At 40.6% G+C, this 14,146-nt stretch overlaps 1 protein-coding gene and 1 non-coding gene across 2 annotated transcripts in view; both read right to left on the bottom strand.

Moving 5' to 3' along the window:
- LOC134751572 (membrane-associated guanylate kinase, WW and PDZ domain-containing protein 1) overlaps nt 1-11,072 on the bottom strand; it is a 32,038-nt gene extending 20,966 nt beyond the window's left edge. Inside the window, exons 1-11 of the mRNA XM_063687031.1 lie at nt 9,920-11,072; nt 8,960-9,159; nt 8,240-8,349; nt 7,306-7,405; nt 6,844-6,975; nt 5,744-5,873; nt 5,007-5,152; nt 4,693-4,865; nt 2,138-2,245; nt 1,867-1,981; nt 1,392-1,508 (exon numbers count right to left, since the gene is read on the bottom strand). Coding sequence (XP_063543101.1) covers nt 1,392-1,508; nt 1,867-1,981; nt 2,138-2,245; nt 4,693-4,865; nt 5,007-5,152; nt 5,744-5,873; nt 6,844-6,975; nt 7,306-7,405; nt 8,240-8,349; nt 8,960-9,159; nt 9,920-10,119 — 1,531 coding nt within the window. The 5' untranslated portion in view covers nt 10,120-11,072. The remainder of the gene's footprint in view (nt 1-1,391; nt 1,509-1,866; nt 1,982-2,137; nt 2,246-4,692; nt 4,866-5,006; nt 5,153-5,743; nt 5,874-6,843; nt 6,976-7,305; nt 7,406-8,239; nt 8,350-8,959; nt 9,160-9,919) is intronic.
- Nucleotides 2,566-2,637, bottom strand: Trnas-cga (transfer RNA serine (anticodon CGA)). Its single transcript has one exon. It is a non-coding gene; the product is annotated as a tRNA-Ser (tRNA).
- Nucleotides 11,073-14,146: the final 3,074 nt, after the last annotated feature.

Raw genomic sequence — 14,146 nt, 5'->3', positions numbered from 1 at the left:
CGCACGAGTATGAAGGTATCGCGGGCTGCGGCAGCTCAAGTATCGCGGGCTGTATAGCTTGAGCAGGTACTGGGGCCTCACTCGTTACTCCTCGGTGTCGTTGAGCAACCCGCGCCGGGCCCGCGGCGGCCGCGGCCGGGGCGCGCACGAGTATGAAGGTATCGCGGGCTGCGGCAGCTCAAGTATCAAGGGCTGTATAGCTTGAGCAGGTACTGGGGCCTCACTCGTTACTCCTCGGTGTCGTTGAGCAACCCGCGCCGGGCCCGCGGCGGCCGCGGCCGGGGCGCGCACGAGTATGAAGGTATCGCGGGCTGCGGCAGCTCAAGTATCAAGGGCTGTATAGCTTGAGCAGGTACTGGGGCCTCACTCGTTACTCCTCGGTGTCGTTGAGCAACCCGCGCCGGGCCCGCGGCGGCCGCGGCCGGGGCGCGCACGAGTATGAAGGTATCGCGGGCTGCGGCAGCTCAAGTATCAAGGGCTGTATAGGTACTTTTGGTTTTGGTTTGGTTTGGTGGTACCTCGGTACTAGTGGTAAGAAGACATTCTTTTCACACTAGTTGTAAAATGTACTATTATGGGGCTATAAGAAACTGTAGCATGGAATAAAAAAGATTTATATTCTTACAGGGATGTTAAGTTACTTACAGATGTAATAATACAAGTGTATGGCTGCATATAATAAACAAGTGTTAAGTACAGTTATGGGCTTTCATCAGTGTTTCTGTTTACTTTAAATTGGAATTTCATAGCATACTAAACATTAAACAATATGTAATACGTATTTTATTATCTACAAGATATATACAGTGGTACTACGTAAACGAAATTAATAACTAGCTTAAATCTAAAATAGGCCCTTTAGGCATTGTACCAAGGGTGCTGGCGGCATTCCCTCGCTGTATCGCAATGCTGATACGTTGAATAGCATGCTTAGTATTACATTTGTACAAACTAAATTCACTGAAACCTTAAGAGTCCCCGGCAAGCTCGGCCGAATTGCACCTTTTCATAAAAACGTAGTTCGGCTCTCATTTTAAAACTACGTGATGGATTGTAATGAAAATAACAAATACTTAAATACATAGAAAACATCCATGACTCAGGAACAAATATCTGTGTTTATCACACAAATGAATGCCCTTATCGGGATTCGAACCCAGGATCATCAGCTTCACAGTCAGGATCACTGCATCGTCAAAATGTGTTCGCATTGCGTATATGGGGCATTTTCTATGAAAAGGGACCTTATTGTCGATGGCGCTTACGCCGCACAGCGTCGCGCGGCATTGTATTTATATCGGAGCATCGTTAATAATGGCGTAAGCGCCATCGACAATAAGGTCCCTTTTTATAGAAAATACCACATATTGTCGGTTGGATATAAGTCTTACCAGAGTCCATAGCATTGAGTCTGTCCCGCAGCGAGTCTTGTGTATGCAGAGAAGGTGATCTTAGTTGTTCTGCCGTGGGCGTCTTGCTTCTGCCGAGTTGACTGTTAGTGGCCGCCGCTGTAATAATTTAGGGTCCTGTTAGTTCAGGTTTAAAACCGTATAACATACAGGCTGTTTGGTAGCTAGGTGCAAAGGAGGTGATAGCTGGGATATTTTTGAACATTTTTATGAGCGAAAACCTACAAACATGGGGCAATCATCGTGACACTTAAATTTTATTTTAAGCGACAAATTTGGGCCGAAAATTCAAAATGAATACACCAATCATAGGTACTCAAAAGATATTTTTATGGAAGTACTGATAAAAATATTATGGTTCTTTCTTATTTTTAGAGTGGCCTTGACAGAAATTCATAGTCAGGTAAAGGACATTATTTTTTGGAAGTAGGTAACTTGTTTTGTATGTTTTTCTTACTGTTCGTAGGAGGGAGTCGAGTAGCCGAGCGACTGCGAGGGGCTCTACCGGTACCATTGTTTCGCCTCCACACTCGGATCGTAGTCTCGTGCATGGCGGGGCAGTCTTTCAGGACCTGCAAACAATTTGGTGTGTGTAAAATGGTGTACGTTTTTAGAAAGTTTTGGCAAAATTAAAGATAACGCGTGGGATTCGTGGGTACCTAACCTAGGCCCAGCAGTGGGATACTAAAAGGTAAGATAAATATAATTGTATATCGTATAACATATACCTGCACGACCCGCTGGTGTGGCGCGTGTCGCACGTCGGTGTCTCCTATCTGCAGCAGTAAGTCCCCCTCGCGCAGCCCCGCGCCGGAACATCGGGATCGGTCCAACACCTGTTCAATAAAAAACTATAATATTATAGATGTCATATATTAAAGATTAAAAACCGGCCAAGTGCGAGTCGGACTCGCGCACTAAGGGTTTCGTATCATTACGTAAAAAACGGCAAAAAAATCACGTTTGTTGTATGTTGTTTTTAGTATTTGTTGTTATAGCGGCAACAGAAATACATCATCTGTGAAAATGTCAACTGTGTAGCTATCATGGTTCATGAGATACAGCCTGGTGACAGACGGACAGCGGAGTCTTAGTAATAGGGTCCCGTTTTTACCCTTTGGGTACGGAACCCTAAAAAAGTGACGAAGCCCTTCAGTGGTGAAGGCCGGATTCGAACCGGCGTCTTTAGCTATCGCGGCTAACGCCATGACCCCTAGGCCACCCCGCCACGAGCGAGCAAGCGATCGAGCGTGGCGAGGTGGCCTAGCGGCTAGGGATTCATGGCGTTAGCCGCGATAGCTAAAGACGCCGGTTCGAATCCGGCCTTCACCACTGGAGGGCTTCGTCACTTTTTCTTTAATATATGACATATATTATAGTTTATAATTTATATATAGTAGTGTGACTACTTAAAAAACCCAATTAAATTTTTTTAATAAAATAATTTGATTTGTTTCTAAAAACTTGTACATGTTCAATAAGTTGAGTCGTAAGCACTTTCTATTTCTTGAATATCCAACATTCAATTTGCTGTATTTAATCATGTTTCATTGTGCACAATAAAGAATATTATTATTATTATTATTGAAATCACATATTAGGAAAGTGAAAGTGTTTACTATGAAGTTTTAATTCGCAGGTTAGTCGGTGAATAGAAAAAGGCTTTGCCAATAGTTCATAATAGTAGTTTATACAATCGTGACATAATTGAGAACTTTTCAGTCGAGTACCGTGTTAATTATTGGGTACGAGATTGAAAAGCTTGATTATGTCACTATTGTATACAATACTTTTTCTACGAGTCAACAAAAATAATACTTTAAACTAGTAGAATCACATAAGTAAACAAACCAAAAGTATGCATCTAAGATACGCGGGCTGCCTCGACACCTTCATACTCGTACGCGCCCCGGCGGTCGGTCAGCGACACCTCCTCGTAACTCATGAGGCCCTGGTACCTGCTCCGCGCTAAATTACATTTTAAGACAGTTTTTCTCTCGATTTTCGCCACCGTAGCCTATGGAGACTAACAAGCACCGCTCATAGTTGACTAATAACAGTTTCGTAATAAATATTATAGTTGAGTTGGGAGTCCATACATGAAAAGTACCCAATTACAGTTTGATATACGAAATTTTAATTCGTCTATTAGATAGATAGATAGCGTTTATTCGTGGCAAAAAAAGAGGAAAACACGTACATAGGAAACACAACATAAATAATATAAGCCACGAAATGGTCCCGACTCAGCATGGTGCTAGCCTGGCTGGGCTAGCGCTGATCTTCCGTCGGGGCCATGAACTAGTGCAGTTCTAAGAATACTAACACAGTATAAAACAAATAATAAAAGACACGTCAAGATTAATTAAAACAAACAAGATGCAAAAATAAAAATAAACAACAATTCGTTAAATAATAAAAATGAGAGTGAGTGGCGGTTGTGGAAGGGACAAAAAAGGCAGTAAGTACATACTTAATACACTTATGTAAATATAATAATCTATATTGAATCTAAATGTAGCTTGTCTCAAGTTTGAGGCATTCCTCGTTAAATTGATGTTTAAGCATAAACTTTTTTAAAGTTGTTTTAAAACTATGAATGCTTTGCAGGTTTCTGATAGGAGATGGGATGTTGTTCCAACACCTAGTGGCTGCGTAACGAAAACTGCCTCTGAAGGCTGCTGATGTGTGTCTAGGAGTTAGAAGTTGAGTCGCAGACCGCCGACCCCAGCGTGACTCAGATATGGAAAGCTTCTCATACAAATAAATAGGAGTCTGACAGTTTATTACAGTCGACGAGTAGAAAAAAGACATTTCGGAACTATATATCTAGGAATTAATCCTTTCAGAAGATAAAATGGGAGCAAGTAAGTAATAATTGTAATTTTAATTATTATTGAATTTTATTTATTGAATTTTTAATTTAATTATTTAATTTGAATTGTATTGTGTTGAGTTTTAATTATTTGTTGCATTTTCTAGTCAAAAATGATGATAATTTGTGGTGATATGTTAGATTTATTAGGCTCATCCGGTGTGTCCTAGCCCTAAGTTAGCTCCTAGTCATTAGTTAATTTGCATGTTAATTTGTTTTGTAATAGCACTAACATTATTTTTATTAGCTATGTGAGTTACTAACACATATGGGTGTATTAGGCCTAAAATAAATGACAATTTAATTTAATTTAATTTAATAAAGGTGATTGCTGTAGGGGCAGTTTGACGACGTCGAGCCGACAAAGTTGCGAGTACAATATGTATAATAAGAAAATGTGTGGGGTACCTTCTTAACTTTCTGTCCGTGCACGCTGTCGGCGATCGTGAACCCGAACCCGGCCGCGCCGCGCCGCAGCCGCAGCACCAGCTCGCCCGCACCCGCACCCGCACCCGCAACCGCACCCGCACCCGCACCCGCGCCCAACCCGCCCTCCGACTGCGCGCTGTTGCTCAGCTGCTCTGTAAAACCACATTCAATTATAAATCTATCGAATTATACCAGAAGAGGGGCCTTTGTCGACTTTATCCCTGGCGAAAAAAAAATCTTCCTTAAAACATTAAAAACCAGACTAGGGGTAGCCCTTAACATTATGTATATACCTTGTGCTTGTCCCTGATCCCGCTGATCGCTCATAGCGTCGAGGTCGAAGGAGCGGGACATGAGTCTCCGCTGTCCCGGACTAGGGGTCGCCGTGTCCGCCTCGTCGCGCCCACAGCTGGTATTCGATGGAGAATCTAGGTTGAACCTGTTGAAAAATCTTAATAAATTATCTTATAGCCAGTGATATCCAAGGTCAACAAGTGTTTAAACCGTTTCCTGATATGTCAGAATTACTAAATTTATTCATCCGCACCGCGTCTCCGCAGACGTTTTAAAAGCCCAGAAAGAACTTTAACGTTCCTAAAGTCGCCCAAGGGATGGCGTATTTTAAACACTACGTGACATCGCGTCGTTAGCACTGTATACTTGAAATTGGAAATCTAAATTTCCGAAATCATGTGCGTAGTGACTAAAAGTAGACTTAGAGCAAAAATATTTCCATTATTCGTTTATTTTATTTTATTTACATACAAGATATATACAGTACTGCGGTAACGAAATTAATAACTAGCTTAAATCTAAAACAGGCCCTTGAGGCATTGTACCAAGGATGCTGGCGGCATTTCCTCGCTGTATCGCAATGCTGATACGTTGTGCGAGGAAGCCGCCAGCTCTTCGGTCACCAGTTACGTCAACCAGACGCTTCGCGATTTCTGCAAACAACTTATGCGCGTTGGGACCCTATGTACCTAGTTTCAACTTCAAATAACATTTTAAAATTAAACGGGTTTCTTACCTTGTTCTTAAGGCCCTCGTCAGTTGTTGCATGGCCACAGCATCTGAAGAAGCTGGGGTGGTGGCATCTACTGCAAGAGTACTGAGTACCCTGGTGTTGGGGTCTTCAGAATCAAAGGATAGGGGATACCCTGCGGAAACAAATAAAAACAGATTTCTGAATGAAACTGAAAGTAATGCTGACAGTGTAATGTTCTAAGCGCCACTTGCACCATCCCACTAACCCGGGGTTAACCCGTTAACCCAGTGTCAAGTTGTACTGGTAACCATGGTAACTCTAGGTTTAACCGGTTAACCCCGGGATGATGCTAGTGGCGCTAAGAAAGTTACCGACCTCAAAAGTGATTTCCCAAGACTATGAAAGGGCGTTGTCAAAGTTAAAGAACGCTCATCATTTGAACCTCAGTCTCTGAAAATCTTGGTATGGAGTCTTATTACACGAGCACAGCGTTTGCGGAAAAAAACTTTCGAAATAATATTGTCTTCGGTTACCGCGATAGTTACTCATGAAAATCCATACTATCCATACTAATATTATAAATGCGAAAGTCTGTCTGTCTGTCTGTCTGTGTGTTCCCTCTTCACGCTTAAACCGCTGAATCGATTTAAATGAAATTGGGCATAGAAATAGGTTGAGTCCCTGAGAAGGACATAGGATAGTTTTTATCCCGAAAATCATCCCTTAAGAAAGTAAAAAGCGGGATGGAATTGAGATTATTAATAATATGCTCAAATTGAATAATTGCTATAAGACTTTCTATAGGCGATATTTTTACTCTAGCTGGGGTTACTAAGTCCACGCAGACGAAGTCGCGGGCAAAAGCTATCATGAAATAAAACTATGAAAACGGATTATATCGCGTATATTGAATTTATAATATATCCCGACGTTTCGAACCCTTTACAGCGCTCGTGTTGTTATCTTCCGAAATATTTTGCTACACCGACGTGAGCCTGTTAGGATGAAAAGAGCGAATTTGCATCGTATGAAGGTTCGGATGTTTGTGAACACTATTAACTGACAATTCGTAAATCTTATTGCAAAGACAAAAGGTCCACAGTAATAGTTAATAGTGTTAATGTTAGTTAACACTTGATTACCTCTGACGAGATGCAGCGCCACGCTGGAGCCCGGCGCGATGTTCTGGAACATGAGCGCCACCTGCGCGTGCGACAACCCGCGCACTCCGCGCCCCCCCACTCCCACGACCACGTCTCCGGGTCGCAGGGCTCCTGGCAAATTCATTCTATATTAGCACAGAATATATAATACTACTACCGTACAGAAAGGACACTTCCTACAAACCCGAAGTTTGACAGCGATTCAGGGTCGAATCATGCTCTCTTTCTAATGTATGGCACTATCCCTTACGGCTATTTAGGATGGTCAAAATTCAAGTCATTATTATATATGTGCAGCACTATGAATATGTATAGCGACGTCCCGTTCACACCGTCATTCCGTACGGAAACTCAATGAAAATTCCGTGCGTCTGCGCCCAGCCTGAGATGCAACCGGGGAATCGCTACAATGAAGAGGGAAAGAATCGAGTACAGACTTACCATCAATCCATGCTGGACTGTTAGGTACAATACTGCGTATCTGTAGATACCCCTCTGTTTCTGGTAGACCTTCAGCACCGATCAATGTGAAGCCCAGACCCTGAAAATAATAATAATCAGTAAAACAAAGGTTTGTGTCAATGTCAGGTGAGTATCCTTAAGGTAGTCGCACACTTAACCGCTTGGCACCGGACCGGCGCCGCCTCAACTCGAGCCGTCCAGTATTATTTGTAAGAAATTCCATACTGTAACACACATAGGCTATGTCTTTCTCTATCTTAAAATTAAAAACTAAGAAATGGCTTCTTTCTCAGTCTTACGATCAGACAGAAGAAATAATTCATACTTAGGTAGCGTATGCCTACACACACACACACGTACTCACACACACACACACACACCACTCCTCAAATATAAATTCCACTTACGCAGCATGTGTCTCCTGAATGCTTTATTTTGATTGTATTTTCCTGCATGCACTTTTTTGTAGTTTTTGTCAGTTTTGTTAAAATCTCTCAGTAAATTCTATTTACCCGGTTCCCGAGATACAGGCTGCGCTTAGTTTGGGGCCGATTTAAGTTCAATCTGTGATGTCAATTTGTAATATATTTGGTAAATAAACGATTTGTATTGTTGTATTTGTATCTGAGGAGCGTCGTGAGAGGTGTCCGAAGTATATGAGTATTTACGTCCTGGCATATCGTTGACAACCGGCGTTTTATGCGTAGCTCTACCAATATGGACTGATTAGTACGCATAGCTGTCCAAGGTATCCGTAAAAGCCGGCGCCAACACCACATCTCAAACACGTTGATACCCTTGATCAACTTCGCTCGATTAGTCCATGTCTCACAACCATAAAGAAATATTGGGAACACCAGGGAGTGCACATGTTTAACCTTCTATTTTTCTCTCTTATCTTTACAAAACTAACCTGTGTGCTTTTAGTAAGCGTGAGAGCGAATCTTTCGCCTCGCAGCTCTCCGGAAGAACTTGATCCATTTGGTGGGCCGTTGTTTCCATTTTCTGGGCCTATTTTATCCACTGAAAATATGAGCTTGAGTTTAGATGGTAAGATAACTATGAGAGACTTCATGAAAGATTATCCTTGGTCTGGTTGCCTGGTTGGTTGCAAGCGGTTCGCAAGAGTGTAACTGGCAACCCATAAAGTTACGTAACCCATAAAGGACGTAGCCAAGAATCATAACACCTGAAAAATGCAGGTTTTTCCTAAATAAAGTGTTAGTGTTGTATATCAAAAGCAACCTAGTGTCTGTTGGCTCGTTGAGTGAACGACTTTCGGAAGAATGCGGGTCACGTCTGGATGAGATTGGCTCAGGACCGGGATAGGTGGCATACTCGAAGAGAGGCTTATGCTCAGCAGTGGTCGATATAAGGCTGGTATGTTGATCAAAAGGAAAAAGAATGATCACAACCACTGTCAAGAATGAAAACAAGGAAGAGGTTGGCTTGATTCTCTCTTTTTTTAATGCGGAACAGAATAGAGCTAAGTAGGTTAATGTAATGAGAAATAGATAAGGGGCAATAAGGCCTTGCATAATTTGATAACGAACAACAAAGGAAGTCACTTTGTTTGGACTTAAAATGCAAATTGGCCGAGGTTAGTAAAAATTGTTTCAATTTTTCCTCTTACCTCGTAACCTCCGAGCCTGAAGCACCGGGTTCTCATACTGCGTCCGCCTGTTGATATGGTCCACATAGTATGAGCCATATCTCTCGTCCGTGACCCTCTCCCACCCATATGGCAGCTCGTCTTCTCCGCATTCTCCTAGAGAGTGTTTTCGGACCCGAGCAAGTCTAGGGTCGAGCCAGTGAGAGGTGCCGGTATTGTGACTGCAAGGGAATTTTAAAATATTAAAGGACAGATTATTAAGGAAGCTTATTGTATGGAGTTTAATATAAAACAAAGTCGCTTTCCGCTCTGTATGTATGTATGTTTAGATCTTTAAAACTAGGCAACAGATTTTGATGCGGTTTTTTATATAGATAGAGTGATTCAAGAGGAAGGTTTATATGTATAATTTGTAAAGGTTTTGTGTAAATTAGTTGAACTACCCATGCGAAGCCGGGGTAGGTCTCTAGTTATGTATTCAAATCATAAGAGAAACGGCAACAGCCTAATATAGGCAGTATAAACCAAGGATGACTTTGGTAAAAAAATCTTTCAACTATGGTAAATGCAATATGGTATGAGTGGGCTATTTTGTGGCAATATTTGTATGCATTTTTACTGCATGCATTTGTAGCAAACAAAGTGGTATAATTATTCTAACCATTGAAATGCAACATTTCGCTGTGAAATTGTATATCTTTTTGTCGTAATTTTACAATATTTTACTACAAATCCTATCAAAACCTATTCAGCAACAAAATCTATCTATACAATGTATTACTTAGTTCATAAGTTTAATAACTCCAATTCATAGGCTATTTTGGTGTGCTTTACACGAATAATGTAAACAAAGCTTACCAGTCTAACAATGTTAGTTTCTGTGTAACATCAATATTTTAAGTATAAAAATAACTGTGTGAAACACTAACTTTGAAGTAGTGCACAAAAGTAGTAAGAAGTTACTCTAGAAAATTTACTTACTCTATAAAATATGCCTCTCCTGAAGGTGTAAACGCCTTCTCCCACATCGGAGGCAAAGGTCCCAAGTTATATTCATCCTCATCTTCTCTTTTAAGCCCCGCTTCACCGGGCCTGACTCCCACTACAGATCCTCCTACTGTGCCCGCTGTCCCTGAACTGTGTGTTGAAATATTTGCTGAAGACAGCCTGTCTGAATCCATTGATATAGGACTGCTTTTTCTTGTGAAATATCAAAAATAGCACTTCATTTTTCGCAAGGCCAAATACCATAAATTGCCTGTATACTTTTTAATATCTTTTTTTATAAATCTTGCCTGCTTCCAGCCAGTATTTTTTTTAAGTGACGCATTCGGCACAAATAAAAACAAAACAAAATCTGCATTCCAATCAACAACACTTATGACTCATTTTTGTATCTTGATGACTCCTCACAAACTTGTACGATCGCGTTCACCTGTCTCGTAACACAACAAGCATGGGTAACTAACAGGATTTTCATTATTTATGCGTTCAACCGTGTCATGATTGTTCACTCGGTGCGTTGCAGCAATCGACATAATATCTGCACTGCAGGTGCATCGTAACGTACAAACGGAAAACGAAAACACACGGTCCCACGATCCCGTATCACTGTTATAACGGTTAATTAGATAACATAAACTGTTTTTCAATTCTAGATAAACTCAATCAAGATAACAGATTACCATTCTCACGAAAACGGGTATATTATTCAATGGAATAAACTTTTTGAAAGTACGATAAGTGCAACAAGTGAAGTGAGTAAGCACACAACTACAGCTGTTTATGTGGGGGAATGTTAATTAAATTAATGACACGTTAATTAATTTCATAGTTACTTGTTCCAAATGTTTAGTACACTGCACTTTTTGGGTTTTAGCACTAGTTTTATGTGATTTTCACTCATAAATCTTTAAAATGCGGGCCGGAAATTCGTTTCACTTCACGGCTCAGCTTCACACCCACATACACGAGTTTTAATAAATACACACTTGATGTGACAGAGACAGACGTATATCGATTACAATTAATAAAGCGTTAGTGGGAGAGAGATAGACAACTTAGGAATGTCGTTTCGCAGGCGTATTCCTTTTACAGTTATTGTGTAATTTTTATAAAAGAGCAGTAATTTGTTTACTTTAATAATTCTTAGAACAAAATAATAAATAAGTAACATATTTATTGCTAAACTATTTTAAAAGTAATTTGATAATGTTTTTCTGTTTGCGGTTAATTAAGTGTCTGAAACTTACTTGCCTAGGGCTAGTTCGTGATATTATCAACAGAGGGCGCTGTTAAAAACGGTTACAGACTGAAGAACAGTGTTTTTTTGATAGGACAAAGACATGCTAGTTTTGTGTTTATTTTTAAAAGCCTGTTAACCGTGGTTATGGTGTTGACATTAAATTTATTTAAATCCCGTAAATGCTCATAGGTCTTTGCAGCATGTGTTAGGATGGTATTCCATCCGTCCAATATCTTGGTCCAATGTGTATTTGCGTCTCACATTTTGCTTGATGAGAGAGTGAGACGCAATGCACATTGAACAAAGAAATTCAATAAGTGGAATACCACCCTAAAACAAGCAAATTGATTTACTAATACCTAGTTCTTCTATTCGCCGCTAGATGGCAGTAGAAACTAGAAAGTTGAATGATAGACACAAATCGACTACGGTACGGAGGGCCTACCGTGAACTACGTTCGACGTGTTGCCTCCCTGTTGCACTTGTAAATTCGTACGTAAGTGTGACAGGGAGGCAACACGTCGAACGTGGTTCGCGGTAGGCCCTTGGGTGTACCAGTGGGCCTAGCCAAGATGCCAATCGTTTGCGCAGTAGCGAACGAAACGGTAATCTCTCTATCACTCTTCCATATTTAGTGCGACAGAGACATTAGCTTTTCGTTCGCTACGGGGCGTAAACAATTGGCATCTCATCCATTCGGATAAAAAATAGAAACTTTTTATTATATATATTAAATTACTTTACCGTCACTGGAAGCTTTATAATTGAGAGAGCATATCTGTTTCCGTCGAATTATCACCAGTCTAGTGCTTTATTTGACTCTTGTTTCCGGCAACAGTGGCGACACCTGGCGGACCGCGCCATTTTTACACCAGGTAAAAGATGTCCGGTGAACTGTTTGTCATTGGCATTCAGTTTCCCGTCGAAACAACAAATCCGCAGCGAGTCAGGCTCACTGACCCTGCGGCCATTACAATTTAAATTTTAAAAAATGAAATGAAATTGTTACGTGTGATTCCGTAAATCAATACGTTATATTAATTAAAGTGAATTTAAGTGTAAAAAGTGACCACGTCACGTAAGTACCTTGATTTCTAATATTAGTAAAATGAATATGTGGTCATATATTTTAACAGTTTTTCTGTTCGGACCACTACCTACATTTTAAATTATTGTGCCAAATAATTAACCAGTTTACTATAGTGTTTTATTTGCAGATCTTTCTATCCGATTATACTTTTTGTGAGAAATTATACAATCGCTTGCATTTTTGACGAACGCTGAGTCAAGACGCAAATTTAAATTTGCCGTTCACTTTGATATTGAAACGAAATTAAAGGAACCTTCGGTCCCTAAGACTCCAGTATTTTATTTAAAATGCTTCTTGACGTTCAACGCTTGGGAAGCGCAGCATGGTCTGAGGGTAGATACTCTGATATATAAAAATTTTACAATCATACTCCAGGTTTCATAGACCTGGAAACAAACGAAGAGGTAAACATGTATGATACTTTACGCCATCTAGCTTATGCTGATAGAATCATATGCAGCTATTACCTACTCCATTTTGAAACAAAAACAGGCGATTCAAGATAGATTTCGTAGTCTTTTATCGTGGGCTAAAAGTATGAAATTTTTCTTATGAATTAAATACTAGTTAATGAGCTCGATTTACAAAAGATTTCCTCTGATCTTCTGCAATTAGTTTGTGGTTACCGCGCCGAAGCTATTGAAATACGCAGAGAGGCCATTACAAGCCAAATTAAAGAGCCACTTGTCAAGGCATTAGTAAACAAAATCCCCCCTTGCACAACTAACATTTTTGATGCTGATTCTTTTACATCACCTCTTGAAAAGGCAGGAGGAGTTTGAAACATGTTTGGCCTCTTAAACATAATGATATTACCAAGGCAAATCAGCCTAACAGCCGCCCCTCGCGGGGGCAAGGCATACAAAAACCTACAATTCCATCGCGTGGAATTCAGTGCAATGTGAGCTCAGGGTACTTTTCCTCGCAAAATACGCATATGCAAACCTGTACCGACGCACCCTCGCGGAGTGTATGTCATTGGCAAAATTGTCAACAACCAAATTACCCTTGGGTCAACCTTCAAAAAAACCACCTTGCTTACCACACAAGTGGAAGAGCGTAGTTTCAAAATTGAGGCTCGCGGCCCGGTCGTGGAGGTAAGTACTAGAGGATGAGGAAATTCCAGTAGAGGTTACAAAGGCAACCAGAAACGGCAGAAACCATGACTCGGAACCGTTTCAAGTAGGCCGGTAGCGCACTTCCTCATACAGTGGAAGAAAATGGGAGCACCAGTATTTCTGGTGCTCCCATTGTCTCATTTGCTATTGCATTAAAGTTAATACGAGGGTATCGCATACCATTCCTTGCATAACCACTTCTGGTGTATCCCAATTTAAAATCAGGCCCCTTTCATCACACTCCTGTGTCAAAAGAAAATTTCTTCAATTGTGCACTAGAATTAATATTTATTTATTTGCATTGCTATTTTAAGAAATGGATAGTGATCAGTGAATGGGTGAGCTTCGCAAGCATATTGCAGTTGGCAATGTCAACACTCTTTGCCAAGACAATAATTGTTTTAAAAACAAACGTTGCCTCAAAAATTGCTTTCCCTGATAACGAGTCAATCCTGTCAGAGGTTAGTGGTGAATTATATAAATAAATAAATATTTGGGGACAATCTTACACAGATTGACCTAGCACCAAACTAAGCAAAGCTTGTACTATAAGTACTAGGCGACGATATATATACATATATAGAAATACACATACTTATTACTTATATACATAGAAAACACCCATGATTCAGGATTCTCAGGAACAAATATCTGTGTTCATCATACAAATAAATACCCTTGCCGGGATTCGAACCCGGGACCATCGGCTTCATAGGCAGGGTCACTACCCACTGCAGACCGATCGTCAATATATA

The sequence above is a fragment of the Cydia strobilella genome, chromosome 22, assembly GCF_947568885.1.
Source record: "Cydia strobilella chromosome 22, ilCydStro3.1, whole genome shotgun sequence".
Lineage (NCBI taxonomy): Eukaryota > Metazoa > Arthropoda > Insecta > Lepidoptera > Tortricidae > Cydia > Cydia strobilella.
The sequence above is the reverse complement of the archived record's forward strand: the minus strand, read 5'-3'. Positions and strand labels throughout refer to the sequence as shown.